A 16,882-nucleotide genomic window follows, 5' to 3' on the forward strand; every position below is an offset into this window, starting at 1 on the left:
TTGAATGAAACAGGCTGAGGTAAATAGGGAGATTACCTCTGTTTAGCTGCTTTATTTTATGAATGTGGAGAATGAGAGAATGAATGCAAAGATAAGGCTGGGGTAGATTTTTATTGTCAAATCTTTTGACTGGGACGACAGAGATTAGGGGTCAGTTAACCATATTAAACTACTACAGCATCAAAACACCTTGTTCTTTTTTTTTACCATCATCAGGATTGCTAAAACTGTTTGATATCAATACAAACAGAAAAGCAATATTCTTTCTTTCTTTTGTTCATGCAACGGATCTTAACGAAATGAAGCAAGGAGGAATTTGAATTTTTGCCATATTGTCACTCAGACAGCCATTTGGGATACGTGATACATGAAGAGAAAATGTCAGTAATTCAAGAATTTGATAACTGACTTTCCTGGAAGCATTAATTGCTTTTTGATGACACCTATGGACTTTTTATAAATCACTTTACAGACCAATGAACTCTGCAATAACCACTGGAATGATCTTGTTTGTTTTCTTACGACTGACAAGCGTGAAAACACAAAATCTATGGACATATTAAGTGGTCAAATCCCGTGGTCCATTTCATGTTGACTGATGAACATTGTGTCGAGGGGACATGAATTTATTACCCTCTGCAAGAGACTAACAACCTCACCGACGGAGAAACAGCTAAAGTAAAGACACTTAAATATGTACAAAAAGACCTGATTCCACATTTAAGAGTACTTTAATTACAGTTATGAAGAAACCAGCAGAAGGGTTGGCATATGGTAAATATGGGATACAAAATTTATTGGAAAGCTAATCGCAACCATCTGTACATCAATCAGCATCTTATGGTGGGAAAAGGACAAAAAGACAACAATTACTGTTTACAATAAAAAAAAAAACAGGACATCATGAGGAAATATAATCCTCGAATAAATCCCATCATATTCTCATCTGTACAACGGGACTTTAGAATATCTCTCCAAACCCGCGTAAGCTCTGGTCAGTCCACGATTTCCCTCTGCTGAGACGTAAGCAAGGACAGGAATCCTCATAATGCCCTTTTATCCTTTAATTCAAACAAAGGAGATAAAGTCCTCGCTAGTCTGATGTAACTCCACACCAGCATCCCACCCACTCTGCATGGAATAGTCATACAAAAATCATTTCAAATCCCAGCATTACAACATTCATCATATGTTTCTCTTCCTTTTTTTTTTTTTTTTTTTTTTTACTTGTTTTGCGACCTTGGAAAATCTGTTTTCCTGTTTGAGGAATTAGTTGACACAATGAATCATCAGAACAATTGCTTTGTACAAATGATACAATTTGCTTCAAAACAAAAACGGAGAGAGGTGGACAGAGGGTGGTCAGGATCCTTCTGGACTTTGAGTGTTTTCCTTAATACTGTGCAAATGAATTCAAAGATTATTCAAATCGATTGCCTGGGCTCAGTTCTATGCAATGGGTTTAAATGGGACCCAAATTGATTGATGTATGCTAGGTCACTCCTGTACATACACCCACAGAGATGACGCTAGCATTTATAAATCTGAAACCGCCTGTGAGAGAAAGAGAGAGACAGAAAAAAAAGAAAGAGAGAGAGAGAGAGAGACAGAAACAGAGACAGAGGAAAGGGTGGTTATCTTTCTCAGTCACGGGTCACGAGTAATGTAACTGTCACAAACCACAAATCACGGGTGTGCGTTTCACATACATTTGCCGTGCATCTGGCTAAACACGCACCATAACATTTAACAAACTGACTTCATCTGGAGATGTTTGAGCTTGTTAACATTTTCATCAAGATTCAACAACATGCTTGAACACAAGTCATTGCTTCCGCTCGAAGCCTTGCATCCATTAACACAGCAATCCAATAGAGGACAGGACACAAATACACCATGTCAAGTGTTTCTCGCATGTACTTTTTTTTTTTTTTAACCAACTCTAATTAAATTCTACTGTCACACAGAGCATGAAAATAAATTAAAACTCAGAGGCACTGGCATAATAAAGAATTGGAGGCTTTGTGCTTCTGCAATAAAATATGCCCTTTAAAATGAGAATACGCAGTGTACCAAACCACATGTGAGGAAGATTAGATTGAGAAATATTGAGAGAGCCCTTTTCTGAATATGAAGTGGACATTAGAGATATTATCAGCCGTCCCACTTAGCAGCAGGTCGTTGTGGTTTCATGCCAAAAGGCCAGGTGACCCTGTCAAGACGTGTTGCCCACTCAATTTGTCTAAACAGCTCGCAGATGTGCTGATTAGTCTATATGTTACAGTCACTAATAGGTGAAGAGCGATTCTACAACAGTTATCTGTGTGTAGCATCGCAGGTAGTCGACAATCTATCCATCGCACGGTTAAATCACTCTGAAGTAACACACTTTACGATTTCTTGGGGGGTAAAAAAACCGTCAAGCTTTGAGTTTATGGATCCCCCCCCCCCCCCCCCAAAACTCCCTCCGTGTTATAAATAACCGCTAAATGGTGAAAAGGGAAGGCTAGGCGATTTGATCGAACCTAGCTCGGAATATTAAGCAGAGGCTGTCGAACGCGTTCCCACGCCACAGAAACTCAGGTATCAGCTGGCAACTCAGCAGGAAAACCGCATCAAGGACGTTCAAAACACCAACGTCATAGTTCTTCCCCTCTGGTTAAAAACTAGTACGAGCGATTCTCCTTGTTTGAGGCGCCTGCTGTAAGACTTGTCACTGCAACGTTGTTGTTATGCGTTTTCATATCATCATAATGACCGAGGTATTACTCGGTGTAGTATTTCTGCGTTTCAAGGCCCTAAATGAGCCACACCCTCTCAGTCAGAAAAAAAAATCACAAAGCGAAAGTGAACATATAAAACGGTAAAGCAAACAGGTTAGAGAGTAAACAGTAGTTTTAGGCTGGAATATATGGAGCGGTTGTGTGAGAAGGACGAATGATTGAACGCAAGGGCATGACCCAGTGTGACAGCTATACCGGGTGATCGGACACTTCATCACTTGGGAAGGACGTTGATCATGCAAAATAGCCAAATCAGCGTTATGGGAGCCGTTTCCCCTGCTGTTTATTTAAGCAAAAACACACGTGTAAGCACAACCATCATCGTCAAAGCTATAAGCAGTGGTGGACGGTTGACCATGTAACAGCAATACGGCTATTTTACCGACGAAGTGTGTTTTAAAGTGCCCACAATTTAATGCGTCTGTTATGAAGGCTGATATACTGAGCAAAGACAGAATCAAAAATTCACAAAGACTTTAATTATTATATCTTAAGGTCTATCCATCCCGTGACCCTTGTGCTCCTCGTGATATCTGTTGATTTAAATGACCATATTAATAAATCAGGGGACCTTCAGCGTAATGCATGAAAGATGGCCTCGAGTCATAAATACTCACAGCAGAGAGGATTTTAATCAACTGGAGCCAGCAATTCATTCTTTGGACTCCAGTATAATTCCAGAGGCGCTTTGTCACTTTGTCAGCCCCACACACATACACACACACACACACACACACAAATATCTGTAGTGTGACACCTAAGTTTGGCATGTGTGTGTGTGTGTGTGCTCATGCTTGCAAATGAACAAGCCTAGATAGAATTCATTAACCACACATGAAGCCAATTCCTCCAAGAAACTTCTAACTGGCACACAGCTCAAATATATAATAGCTCAATGCATCACCATTAAATTTCAAAGCACACCGCAGGACACCTCCTCATACACACACCATGCAACGCACTCCACTCGGCCAAGCTTTGAATTTTTTTTTTTTTTTTTTGACATGCTTACAATGCAAGTCACACACACACTGCACAGTTGCATAATGCAGGTGTTTTAGGAGGTGACTGATCTCTTGGATGGTGGTCCACTCCCCTGTAAGATATGACATCTCTATTTCACTTAATCTCGCTCTTCGATGTAACATCTCAACCTACATTATCTCGCTTCTTTGTGCCTCAGGCTGCTCTCCTGTCACCCCTCCTGTCCAACGTACGGGGCTTATCTCCATGAAACTGTCTAAGGTAACGTGTCACTCTTTAACACAAGGGCTTACTCAAAGGATGGATTCTCCATCTCTGTGTGGGCGAGTGTGTGTGTGTGTGTGTGTGTTAAAGGGGAGGAGTACATCGGAGCCTAATCAAATGAAACAGAAGCAAAACAAAGTACAGGCGTGCAAGGGTAGTTTATACTGCATACATTAGGCAAAGGTTATGGCGAACACCGAACAATATTTGCGGCACAATGTTCCTTCTCCCTTGTATGCCTGGAGACGAGATCTAAATTGTCATTTGCGTGACCAAGGCATTAGTGAGTTGACCTTTGCTCCATAAGAGTCATTCAGATGGAGCGTGACCTGGTGTGACCCATTCCATAACTGCAAGCAACAGATGAACGTTATAACCTCAAACGCATGCTCGGAGACTACATGTCAGTAGAAGGCAGTTTTCTGTTTATCTCAAGGTCAAAACCCAGAGCAATTAAACTAGCATGTGGTCCATCCAATCCTGTGTCAAAATGGTGGTTCCATTTAGCTCGACCCTATTGAACCACAGGCAAGCAATCCTGCTATATATTGTTTTTTGGCCTTGAGGCACCTAAAGCTAATAAGCACATGTGTTCATTACAAAGGGCTGCCTTACCTTCAGCTTTTGTAAAGACCTCGCGGACATTACTTTTAACTGGTTTATTTGCAGAAAAATAGGTCTCTGGGTAGAACTATGGGGAGATATTTGTGGAATTGCATTGTTTGAATTTTCCGCAAGACATTCAATGTTGAAGTTAACCTACTGGGCTGGGCTGGTCTTATTCCATCACTTACCACTTGGTGCGAGAACTGGTGTGAGTCACTGTGGTTTAGTGAAGCAATTAACTTTAGAAAAATCGCATCAATAGCGATGTGCTGCCGTTATCTCTCTCCAAATCCATAAAGGTCTGAGTCATTATAGTGGTAACATCATAGTTAATGAAGATGTGCACATAATGCAGATTAATAGAGTATTTGTTCTGCATACAGTAGGCTAAAGGACTAGGAGTGGTATTCTAAAACTTTACACAATGTATATTAGACTTCTTGACAGCAGACAATTTGACTAAGGGCTGTTTTCAAGAACATTAGTTGAGCTCAGGGTATAGCTCAAAAGTAGTTAAAAGATTAAACCAACACCACACTTAAAATCAGTTATTCGCATACAGAGAGACAATATGCGGCCCGTGATTTCCTTATACTTGGTGTACATTTTAATTACAGCGAACTTAATATCTTTAATTCTTTCCGAAGGCTGAAAGTAAATTTCTCTTTTTCTCGAGCACAGAAGAGTTTAATCTGAGGAGTCGACAGCAGGGTTCCGTGCAGACACGCGTTAGAGGGAAATTGAGACAAAGCACAGCACGAGGATTAATTTCTCATCTTTGACAGTGACCCTGGTGTATATTCGTCTTCGACAGCAGGCCAAATGTTTCTTCTCTTTTAACTCGCTGTTTAGTCCGTGAAGGAAAATCCTAGCACGTCTCCACTTCCTTCCCGCGTGATGAGGCCGCTTTTCTTGTTTGCCAGAAGAGGATCAATAAGTTATCAGCAAACGGGGTTTATCTATTCCACCGTCAGGCAAACGGTAACCCTTCATAAAATACTGTAGCTTCCCTTTCAGCCTAACTCTGTACAACAGTGTTTTATCTTTTTTCCCTAAATCGCTCCATTAATCCTCAATCATTCCTTCGAAGTGCTATGCGAATCAGCCGTGAACAAACTACTAGTTTACGTCACCATCAGTCAGTGAAAATCAAGAAGCATAATAGATGTTTGTTCGCTCGTTTATCTTTTGTGTATGTTATGGAATTAAAAGATGAGAAAGTTCTTTTGGACCCTACCGAACTGGCCTAGCCCGAGGCTCTTCCTTGAACAGCCAAGAGGGATTCTGTGGACGTTGTCATTTCCGAAACAATGTTTGCATTCAGCCTTAAGATCGAAAGATAGCGCGGGTCACAGGTACATGATGTCATTGAGACCTTTGAGCGATACCTTACTGTTGACCGAAACTTGAAAGATACGGTTATGTTTATGTCTCACAAGATGAATTCTGGCCATATTATTTTTCTTCTGTAGGCATGTAATAGCTAAAATATAGTTTTTCCAAAATAATTCCTTAACATACCGGCACAGCATATAGTATCATTCTAGAAACAAGGAAGTGTGCGCATTGCTGACAATTTTACCGGTTATCGAGAGCATGCGACTTACCTTTACTTTGGAACAGTGTTCTCTTGAATATGGGTATTTAAGTTTCAGCAGTGAGAAGACATTATTTCCAAAGATGTCAGCACTCCGAGAAAACTTTTCGAAAACATAGTTTCACGAAACCGGTTTTTCAGCTCAGGTGTTAAAGGGCGTGTCCTGGAATCAACCGACGTTTGTTGCCCAATGATTCTACCTACCCAGTTCGAGAGTGTAACCCCACGCCTGTCAAATGTGCAGGAATGGATGAAATTGCTTCCTGAATATTCATGGCTACCTAGTATTACGAAAGGTTACTGTCGCCTGTGACCAAGCCAATTTCACCGAAATCATTTCGCATGTTCTCCATTAAAACATGTATTCTTGGCCTCCATTTCTGTTTCTCATGGCTCTCGTCTGAGCTGGTGGAAGAACCAAGCCCAAAGCGGATAGTTGACATCAGTGGCCAATGATAAAGTCATGTTCCCATGGAAACTTGATGCTATTTCTGGAATTTATGAGTCAAGCGCTGCCAGGAAAAATTTGCATGTTCTTATCTACTATAAAAAAAAAAAAAAAGACGAGTTATGAGCAAATAATAAACAATAGCCAAATTACTATGTAATCTAAGTTAATCACCACCAGCACTCCAGCTGCCTGTCAAATGTTCTCCCCCTCTTCCTAACCAATCAGGAACTGCATCCCAGCTGTAACCTTCTTTACATTTAATATAGGCCTACGTCGTTTGATCGAACCAAAATCCAGTCCACTTTGTCACCCAGATATTGACAGTAGTATACACAAGACGTTGTTGGCTAACTTACATAATTTGGAGCCAAGCTTGCTCTCCTGACTCTTGTGGTTTAACAGGAGTTATGTCAGACAAGGACGATCATAGATTCATCGTCATATTAAGGGCTAAAGGAGAGGCCTAATCTGATAACAGTGTAAGCTCATTACAGCTGGTGAATGCCCAACAATTTTCAGTCACAGTGGCAAGAGTCAATCAGATCCCTGCAGGAAAGCTAGGCCTCTGATTTGTATTGATGAGTTTTGTGTTACATGAGAGAGAGAGAGAGAGAGAGAGAGAGAGAGAGAGGTGAAAAAAAACTTCTAAATTTAGAACAGCCTTAGAACATGTTGCGAAGACAGGGTGGCAGATATTTAAATAGGGATAGTTTATTTGATATATACAGATGCCTGTCATCAAAACAGTCTGTGGTTTTAAAAAAAAAACACGTCGCCAAACATTTACTTTAGAGGAAACCAACAAGAGATAGCATCGCAGACAAGTTACGCATCTCTGTTTTATATTGTGCGATCTATCTTGGATATAAGATGTAATTCAGCAAAGGCTGTCCACACATTTACACTGAAGTTCAAGTTCTTTTAACAGTGCTCAAGACGTCACATTTTAGCCGACGCCCGAGCTTAATTCCACAATAACAGTGATCGTTAACGTAAATGACAAAACCTTGCCGGCAGGAAGACGAATTTACCCGTCGTTACGCCGAACAATGAGCCGATGTGCTACAGCTGGCCACAAACCACACATTTACAGAAAAACAGACAGCTCCACAGAAGCACTGTATGTCTGTAAATGAACTGACACGATAAGGGATTGTACTCATCGCTTGCTGCTCCGTCTGTCTCCCGTAATCTCTTTTTCCTGTGGTTGCTAAACGGACTACACCTCATTCATTTCTACACATGACAACCCACCTGGATTAACCTCAAAGCTTTTAATGACAATTTGAACTTGCATGGTCCCCCAGTCTGAAAGCCATTAAAACAGGAGCATTTTAATCCTTTCTATATTGGTCTGTGATTATGAAAACATTTAATAGAATAGCAAAGAAAGCCGAACGAGATTCCGTCTAGCTTTGCCGTCGTTGAATTTTGGTAATTATGGAGAAGGGTGGTGCTTTAATGAACCTGAGTTGAGGTGAAGCCAAAAAAAAATATACTGAAGAGGCTCAAAAATAATGGGAGCTGCTCTCATCAAAAAAACAATAATAACACATTTATTCCAGCTATGACATTTTGGCAACTATTCATTATAATGAAGCTCGTGTGTGTAGACATAAAATGTCATGTTTTCTAATCAGTTTTTGATAAATTTCGATTTTTTTTTTCTTTACTTTCAATTAAGAGTATCTCGTATTATTCCTCAACTCTCTGAACTGTGGCGTAAAACAGAAGAGCTAAAAGACCGAGGTTTTAGATCATTCATATATCTGACTAATGTCGTTCATCTTCGCAAAAAGACCGTGAGGACGTTGGCAAAAGGAAAAGCCTCCAGACCCTCCCAATGCATATAACTTATATGACTGGCGTAAAGCTTGCGGTTAACTTCATATGCACGGTTTGTATAGTTTGCTGAGTTCTAACGTGTCTGTATTTTTGAGGAGACGTGAGGGGATTGCTGTGATGGTGGCTTTTTTAGGGTCATTTCTCTATTTAAATTCCCAATCAGGAATGAATGAGATCTGACAGGTCCACATCTCTCTGAAAGATTCTGGAAAATTCCTTAGAGAGCAGATTGTGCAAGGCGACGCCGTCGTGAGAGTACACCCAGCGGCTGCCTGTCCAGTCGTAGCGCTTTGGTCCACTGAAACAGAAGAGGAAGAAAATAGAACAGACTGCAGAATCAGAATCAGATGTTCAGAATCTCATACTATACCCTGTTATAGCTCATTAGTAAAAGGCAGAAGTCTTCAGAAACTTTGATGCACCATTAATTGAACAGCTCAGCTCTGACCACACCTGATTCAACTGATCACCAATCCCCTGAACTGGCTGAATCAGGTGCCAGGGCTGAACTGAGTTAGAAAAGCTGAGAGTAGAGAGGTTTGGCGTAAGGTTAGACCAGGGTAAAACACTGCTCTACTGTTATTTAACGTAGCCTAAATCTACAACAGCGGTTAGTCATAATGCTTTGCTGTCAAGATGAAGTAAGAGGCCTTTGTGTACCTTGTCGGTGAGGAGAGCCATATCTGCCGGTTGGGTGTTTGTTTGTTGATGACGTACGTGCCGTGGTCACCCCCCACTTTAATGGTCAGTACGCCACTCTGTCAAAAGGGAACAGAAAGAGAAAGAGTGAGAGGGAAAAAAATACTAGCCAGCTAAGCAGACTATGCCATACTGAAGAGGCACACAGTGGACACGGTCGCCAGTGAAGATAGATATGTCAGGTCTAAAAAGCTGTTAAAACAACTGAGACCAGGTAAACAGCGTTCCTTTTCATAAGGAAAAGGTTACGGTCTGCAGAGGAAAAATACCGGGCTTGTTACAAATGTACAAAGCTCATGTTTGCTGCAGACGGTTTGGCAGACTGCCAGAATATGAATTTCCCTCAGCAAAATGATCCAAACTGATCCTTCGAGCCTGTAATGACTGATATAGATTTTTATATCTTTCAATTAGCATTATTGCTCTGACGATACTGAAACCTCTCTCTCTCTCAGGGCATTGTTTGACCTTGTAGCAGAGCTGTATTGTGGCTTTGCTAAAAACTAGTCAATGTCTATTTCTATATCTGTTTAACCAATTAGACGCAAAGATTTTGTCTGGGTTTTGTGGACGGTCATAGAAGTCTTTTCTATTAGATTTTTAGTACACTCAGAGACTTGTATACCAAGTAATACATAAAAAGGAGGTCCAGTATCAAACAAAACATTCAAATTTCTGAAAACATGTCTTCAATGAGAAAAACTGAACAGACTGAGAAACATGCAGACAAGCTATACATGTTGCTTTGTGTCACGATTTACAGTTGGCAGGGAATCTCTCTTACATACACCTTGTTTAGAGACACACTTTCTGTTCCTTCAAAAACAAAAGAAACCAAAGAAAGTGATAGCATACAACCACTGTGTAACAAAGACAACACTATTAAACTCACAGTACATGAGCAGCTAATTCATCTCATTGAATAGCATGCCACATCTATGACACACTGTATATGGCTTATGAGTCTGGATGCACGTCCTGCTTTGATGGCCTGTGTTTGGTTTCACAGACACTGGCCAGAGCGAAGAGTGAGTTGAGAGACATTTGGTTGGTGTGGGGGGGGGGTTGTTTCTAATCTAGTGTGTCTTCTACGGCCGTTAAGAGAAGAGTCTGCCGGGGAGCAGGAAACGCTGGTCAATCAGTCAGCTCTGCCACAGACAGCACCTGTCCCTACTCGTGATTTAAAAAGTCATTCTTTTATTAATCATCTTTCCACAGGCAGCTTGTGTAGAGGTAGGGAGAGGGAGAGAGAGAGAGAGAGAGAGAGAGAACGGGGGGATGAATCTAACATCTGAGACAAGTGAAGAAGACGGTGCTCCTTGTCTTTCAAACGACTGTCACTTAGGAAACTGATCACAAAAAAAGGCAGAAAGATCTCAAAGCTGTCTAAGGAAGCACTCGCTGCTGCTGCTCCTGCTCCCCTGTGACGTCCCCTCCACCCCCCAATACCTCCTGAGCAGAAGACCTCAGAGATAGCCTGCTGTCTGACATTAATCTCACTGGGGAGGGAGGAGGTGGCGAGAACACAGTGTGAATGACCCATCAACCTGTCAGCACCTGCTACAGGGCTTACCAGCCATCAGCCTCTACTGTGGCATAGGGTCCAAGGGAGCAGCACTAATGCTAGCATGTTAACAAGAGGAGTATACTGTCTTTAATGGCTGAAGGTGTAAGGTAAAATGTTAAAGTTAAGCTCGGTCTTTTAAAAAAAAAGGAAGAAAAAAAAAAGAAACATAGAAATGAAAGAATTGTGGAGATATGGAAGCAATATGGGGAGATATACATGGGAACCACTCTTTAAACTCTATGAACTCTATTTTACTCAGTCCACTTCATCTCTGTAAACTCTTTTATGGATGAACTTTTTCTTAAATTTTGGTAAAAATCAAAATAAAACGGAGCAACCTCAAATTGCTGTGACGTAGAACTTGGAGATTTCTGAAGGAAATCTGAGGGACTTTTTTGTCTTTCTTCCTTTTTTTTTTTTTTTTATTTTTTTAATAGTCCCAGGGAACATGTGGCTTCGTCGTTTGTGCTCAAGAGGACTCGAGTGAAGTGAATTCCGAGGTAACCCCATCATGCTCCCCCATCACTTGTCCTGATGGCGGCCGTCAGTTCGGTGGTGCGCCGCTCAGACAGGAGGAAGAGCTCTATCTCGACTCTTTATGGCAGGTTGCAATTTTTCCTCATGACACCTGTGACCGATTGACGTGCCATTTAAAACACCCGGCTAGGAAAACGGTAAAAGTCTAAAACTCTGCACTCGGACAGAGCAGCCCTCTTCTGAACCCACCCAAGGAGGATGGTAAAATATACCCACACACTCTGACCGAGAGAGTAAATTTACACCGGCATTTCCCCTCGGAGAGCGGTCAGTGTTTACCACAATATACTCTGGGTATTTCCACTAAGGACTGCAACAGTGTGTCGTAAAGACATTTAAGTCTTAAAATCTTAATTCGCATGAGAATGAACAGGTTTTGCAATAAAGTGAAGGTCCATAAAACAGGCACTCTGGGGTGAATGGATTGACATGGAGTCTTTCTACGGGTGACGCGGCCACAAAAAGGCCTGTATGTAAAGGGTCAATGTTATGGCTACTAATGAGTAAACCTCATGAATTCTTCAAGGAAAAGCTTCATGAATTGTGCAAGGAAAGTCCATTTAGTCTAAAGAGTGCCACAACAATAGGTTCCACAAGGGTTATTAAGTCAACAGAGAAATCCTCAGCCAGATGGAACACTACACAATAACATAGGAAGAACATCTTGTTTTCACCCTAACGTAAAAGACACAATCATAAAAGTTTAAAGGCGCACTCTTGTCGTTAAGACGCTTGCGAATAACTGACAGCATACAGTGAAACTCCACATGGCTACACAACATGCTCTTGAATGTACAGTTATTGACTTGAGTCAAATGTTATTAAAAATGTATAACGCTCTCCAAAAGAGAAACTACCACCAGTACCAATATCCTTCTCTACAAGTGACAGTAACCCGTTTTAAAATAAACAGCTCTCTCTTTTTTTTTTTTTATAGTTCCGCTATTATGAAAATTTTATGCTGTGTTTATGGGTCAGAATAGCACCAGGGAAGGAGTTTTTTGCCTCACATATGCCCTGGCTTCAGTTGGCACAGTCCATAATGCCACCTACAGTGCAGCCCTAATTGCTAGTGCTGAACTAGGGCAGCAATCAATACAGAAACAGGGGCAGAAGCATATAGCCCACATGCGCCAGTGAGTCCATGGCCGGGGAGATAGTGTGAACTCAATTCCCACTGCCTTTCCATTTTGTCCAATCAGAAATATCGAACCATTGTTTGTTTGTTTGTTTGTTTTTTTAAAGGTCTTTTAGATAGACTTTAAATTTCACACTATATTAGTAACTGAGTTGAACTCTCTTCTGTCCAACAGTCCTTGGATTAGAGCAGTTATAACCAGCTGAGCTTGTTCAATACTGAGTTGGAGCCAAAGTCAACAGAACAGCAGCGTCTCTGGTAATGCATTTTTCTACCACCGCTGTGCAGTGTGATGTCTAGTTTTATCATCTCTCCACAGTCTGTTCTCAAATCAGAATGGGGTGTCTGCAACATCACCAGACTAGATTAAAGTATTCCAATCCTCTCCTTACATAAACCCATTTACTTCACATGCTTACCCCTTCCTAGAAATGGCTACTGTCGGCACTACAGTGAAACAGCTTTAGAAGTTTAGAATTGTGTTCTCAGTGTGTACAGAATATGAATTAGGTGTGTTGAAGCTCGCATGGAACGAACATGTGAAATGTCTGTGCGAATACCCTTACGCATAAGCGACTCTTTCATCCAATCAAGCGCCAGCACCAAGCTTTAACTATCATTCACTGGCCAAAGTGTCTACATATCAAGATAAATGCATTAAGGTCTAGTAAATCAGTATGTCTAGTATAAATGAGTCCATATTTGAAAATGAAGAGATGGGACCTTTATACTGGACATGTTATGTCCAGGGGGAAAAATAGCTTTAACTTGAGAAGGAAAGGGGAGACAGGTGGAACTGTGTGAGACTGGAGAGGAGGTAACTGGAGAGGAGATACAGAGGAGAGTAGATTTTGTGATTGGACAGGGTCACTCAAGGTCATAAGTAAGACTAAAACACTTTGCTTTGTGATGGAGAGATAGAAGCCTGCAAAGGGGTTACTGTTTTCTAGCAGTGACGCCCTCATTTTAGTAATGTAGAAATGACCACAATGTTCTGGAACGATCCATCTTTGGTCACAAATGGAGCTGCTGGCTGTTTCTTGTCTCAACTTATCTTGAATCTCAATCAACTTCATTGTACTTGCACGTCTCGGTCAATGTTACTGAACTATGGAACAACAGCACCACCTAGTGGTCAAATTATAGAAGTGGAAATTTTATTGCTAAATTCAGCTCGCCATTATCATGGATTAATTTTACAAACAGTCTCATTTAAGAATAGATTTACAAAAATTGTGCACTGTTAATAGGTACACCACACAGGCTTAACAGTGGGTGAAAGAGAAGCATTCAGAAGTTTATTATTTATTTTGTTAAGCAAGCTGTTTGGAGGGTAAGTCAGCCAAAGGTAAACTTGGTCCATGTGTCCAAACTAACCCTCTCTCCATCCTTACCTTCACTTTAAAGCTGTACTCTGAGCAATCACAAAACAGACATGATAAATTACACTTGGCCGATGTGCCTGTCACCCAATTACAAGCGTGTACTTACAGAGAACACAACATCGTAGTCTGTCCCTGTATATTTCTCATCGGCAAGGTCTTCAAAATATTCTGCTAACGCATCCAGTGTTTCATCTGCTAGTCTGTCATATGCAGCTTCACTTAAGTCACTGTGAAAGGAAGGAGAGAAGGAAGTTGTGGAAAAACAGAATGGAAGACGCCATTAGTTCACACTGGGATAGCAGTCTAGCACCTGATACTCTCACAGCAACCCTGTTCAAAAATGTGGGTGGGCACATTTAGGCTAAATGATCGATAGTTCACTGATACACCTTAATTAATGGCCATGTTAAATTGTGTGTTTGCAAAGTCTATCTGTGACTTAAGGAAGGGATAACACTAGGATAAAATTAGGGAATATGAACTCACATGAACTTCAGTGCATTTTCCTCTCCACAAACAGATGTTAAGTGAAGTCCTCTGCTCTGAGTGTTTCCATTAAGTCCAGCATCAAGCCACTAAGGTGTTGATGAATTTCGCAGTTAAAAGACCATCTTCAATGACGTGTATATTTAATGTTAGGATAAAAGGCGGGATACCTTTTGGGCTTTTTGTGAGCTCCAAATCGACGGTTTCAAGTTAAACCTCCAAGGCAAACCGCAGACAGACCGACTAATAACACAGACCGTCTATGGAACAAGAGAAACGAGTTTGATCTACGACAAACTGATTAAGCTGCATTTCAACATTTTATTGTACAACGCTGCTACCAAGTCTCTGCAGCAAGCTTCCTCAGCGTAAACATCTTATCTGGTTTCAGTTTAGTTGATCGCAAGAAATCGACAACTAATAATGTAATTAATTGACTTAAATGATGTCCACCGCACGAATAATTACGTAAAACATTTCCTATCCGTCCAAACATGTGGCATAAATTATTTGACAAGTCACGCTTGAAAAGAAAACTATTGGCTGGCTATCTGTCAAAGAAGCGAACATGCTACCACTTTGTTAGCAGGCAGGGTAGTAGGTACGTCAAATAAGTGTGAGTGTTATGTCGCTGTTCGCTAAGCAAATAATCTCACATATAACAAAGACGATTTAGAGTGTAAGAAAATAACAACATGACAACCAAATTCAACCTCACTAGATGTTTGTAAAAACTGACGCACGTTAGGTTTCAAGTAATGCCGCTGACCAGCATGGGACCTAGTTAGATAAGCTCGCTAACGTTACGTATTTCTTAGCCAGACCCTCAGAGAGATAACTTACTGTTGTCTCGCTTGACAGAATTTCGGTTCCAAATGTAGATACTCTGGCAGTTTGCTGGTGCTGTTTCCATCCTGTCCTCCGGATAATCTGAAAAAGACACTGGTATTTATTCGCTAACCTTGACATGTTTGCAGGCTTGTTTTGTTGCCGGCGCGCAGACTTAGTGCGTAAGCGCGATTGAGGTGGTCTAACGTCATCAGTTGAATGTCAATGTATTAAGGATGCCTGACTGACTTCTCGCGATATTTAAACTGTATACTCCTAAACAAACCCATCGCGCCTTTGGGGATTTACTGTAAACATTTTTTTAAAATCAAATTCTTAACAGATAAACTAGTCTCACACACATCTTTCTCTTTATGCTGAACGATGTTGTACATTCTTCATGCAATTTTGTTTTTCTTCCTTTTACCAAATGATAATTACGTAAGACGTACGCATTTCGTACACTTTTTTTTAATTTTGGAAAAATATATATGGCGATATGAAACAGAAGTTGTCATTTTAAGCGACACAGTGTCCACAACCAAATATAACACACTGTTCTTTTCCACAGAAAGAAGTATGAATATGATATTCTTAGAAACCATGAAGTATGAGTGCTTAGACAAACCCTTAACACTGTACAATAAAACAAATGACTGTGACTCCTTTCACAGACACAACGGCATTTTCTAGATTCGCATCTTGTGATAGTCGATTCTTGTCCATTCTATTCCGTTTGACTACTTTTCAATAATTTAAAAAAACTCAGTTTTATTCATTTTCATCTGCCTGAGCACTGGCCTATGTAGTCAGTGAATGGGTGAAAACTGCTCTCTTCTCCTTCGTGTGGGTATCAAACGAAGAAAGAGAGGGCCTCAACAAAAAGTTACCTGTTGGGCTCTGCTTGCTCTCTTGCCTCATGTTTCATTTACACAGAACACTTGCATTCTTGTGAGTTGACTTGTTTTAGGAGCCTCCAAGCATGTTCCCTGAGGGGCTTGAGCATTCTCTGTTTATGAGGGTAACTTTTCATATTATCAGCAGCTAACAAAGGTTGTGGACATAAGGTGAGAAAATTCACAGGCTCCTCAGTGCCCTTAGTCCCTGTATTACCTTTAACTGTTAAGAAAGGAAGCTGAACACATGAGCCTCAGAGAAAAGATGGGTTGAATGCCTCAGAGTAACTTGATCCTATAAGAGAATTTGCTAACATATTCACAAGCCTGCTTTTATTGAATGCTGTAAATTAGGCACAGCTGACTGCAATCTGGACTATGTCTTTCTCGTCTGTTTGCTCCATCTGTATGGATTCTTTATAAGGACCACTACTATGTGTATGTGTGGTCTACAGCTTGACTGTACATCATGCATTTAAAAAGCTGCAGTGTTTGTTCATGGTTGCAATGGTTGGTGGCAACTATGACATTCTGAAGATGCAATAGAATCGTCTGTAAGAAATTTGAAAAACATAAAAATATAATGACACATTTTTTCTTTTTTTTTTAATCGTTCATATATCATACAAGGAAAGAATATACAATGATTTAATAAATTACGGTCTAAGGACCAAAAAGGTGCAATAGTGGAATTCAGAGAGACGACTTCAATATGATCTACAAAATGGATCATTCACCGGCCTCTACACAGAATCTAACATATAGCTTACTAAAATTTAGCATGAAGTACTCAACTGGATATTTCAGTTTTGAAAA

General features: G+C 40.7%; 1 protein-coding gene across 1 annotated transcript; it reads right to left on the reverse strand.

The window, feature by feature from the left end:
• Positions 1 to 8,429: 8,429 nt before the first annotated feature.
• On the reverse strand, positions 8,430 to 14,428 carry fxn (frataxin; the record flags this gene model as incomplete). Its single annotated transcript, XM_030764796.1, has 4 exons — positions 8,430 to 8,828; positions 9,191 to 9,288; positions 13,963 to 14,083; positions 14,343 to 14,428. Coding segments are annotated over 4 exons (444 nt in total), but the record flags the coding sequence as incomplete, so codon positions are not given.
• Positions 14,429 to 16,882: the final 2,454 nt, after the last annotated feature.

The sequence above is a fragment of the Chanos chanos genome, chromosome 1 (genome assembly GCF_902362185.1).
Source record: "Chanos chanos chromosome 1, fChaCha1.1, whole genome shotgun sequence".
NCBI lineage: Eukaryota > Metazoa > Chordata > Actinopteri > Gonorynchiformes > Chanidae > Chanos > Chanos chanos.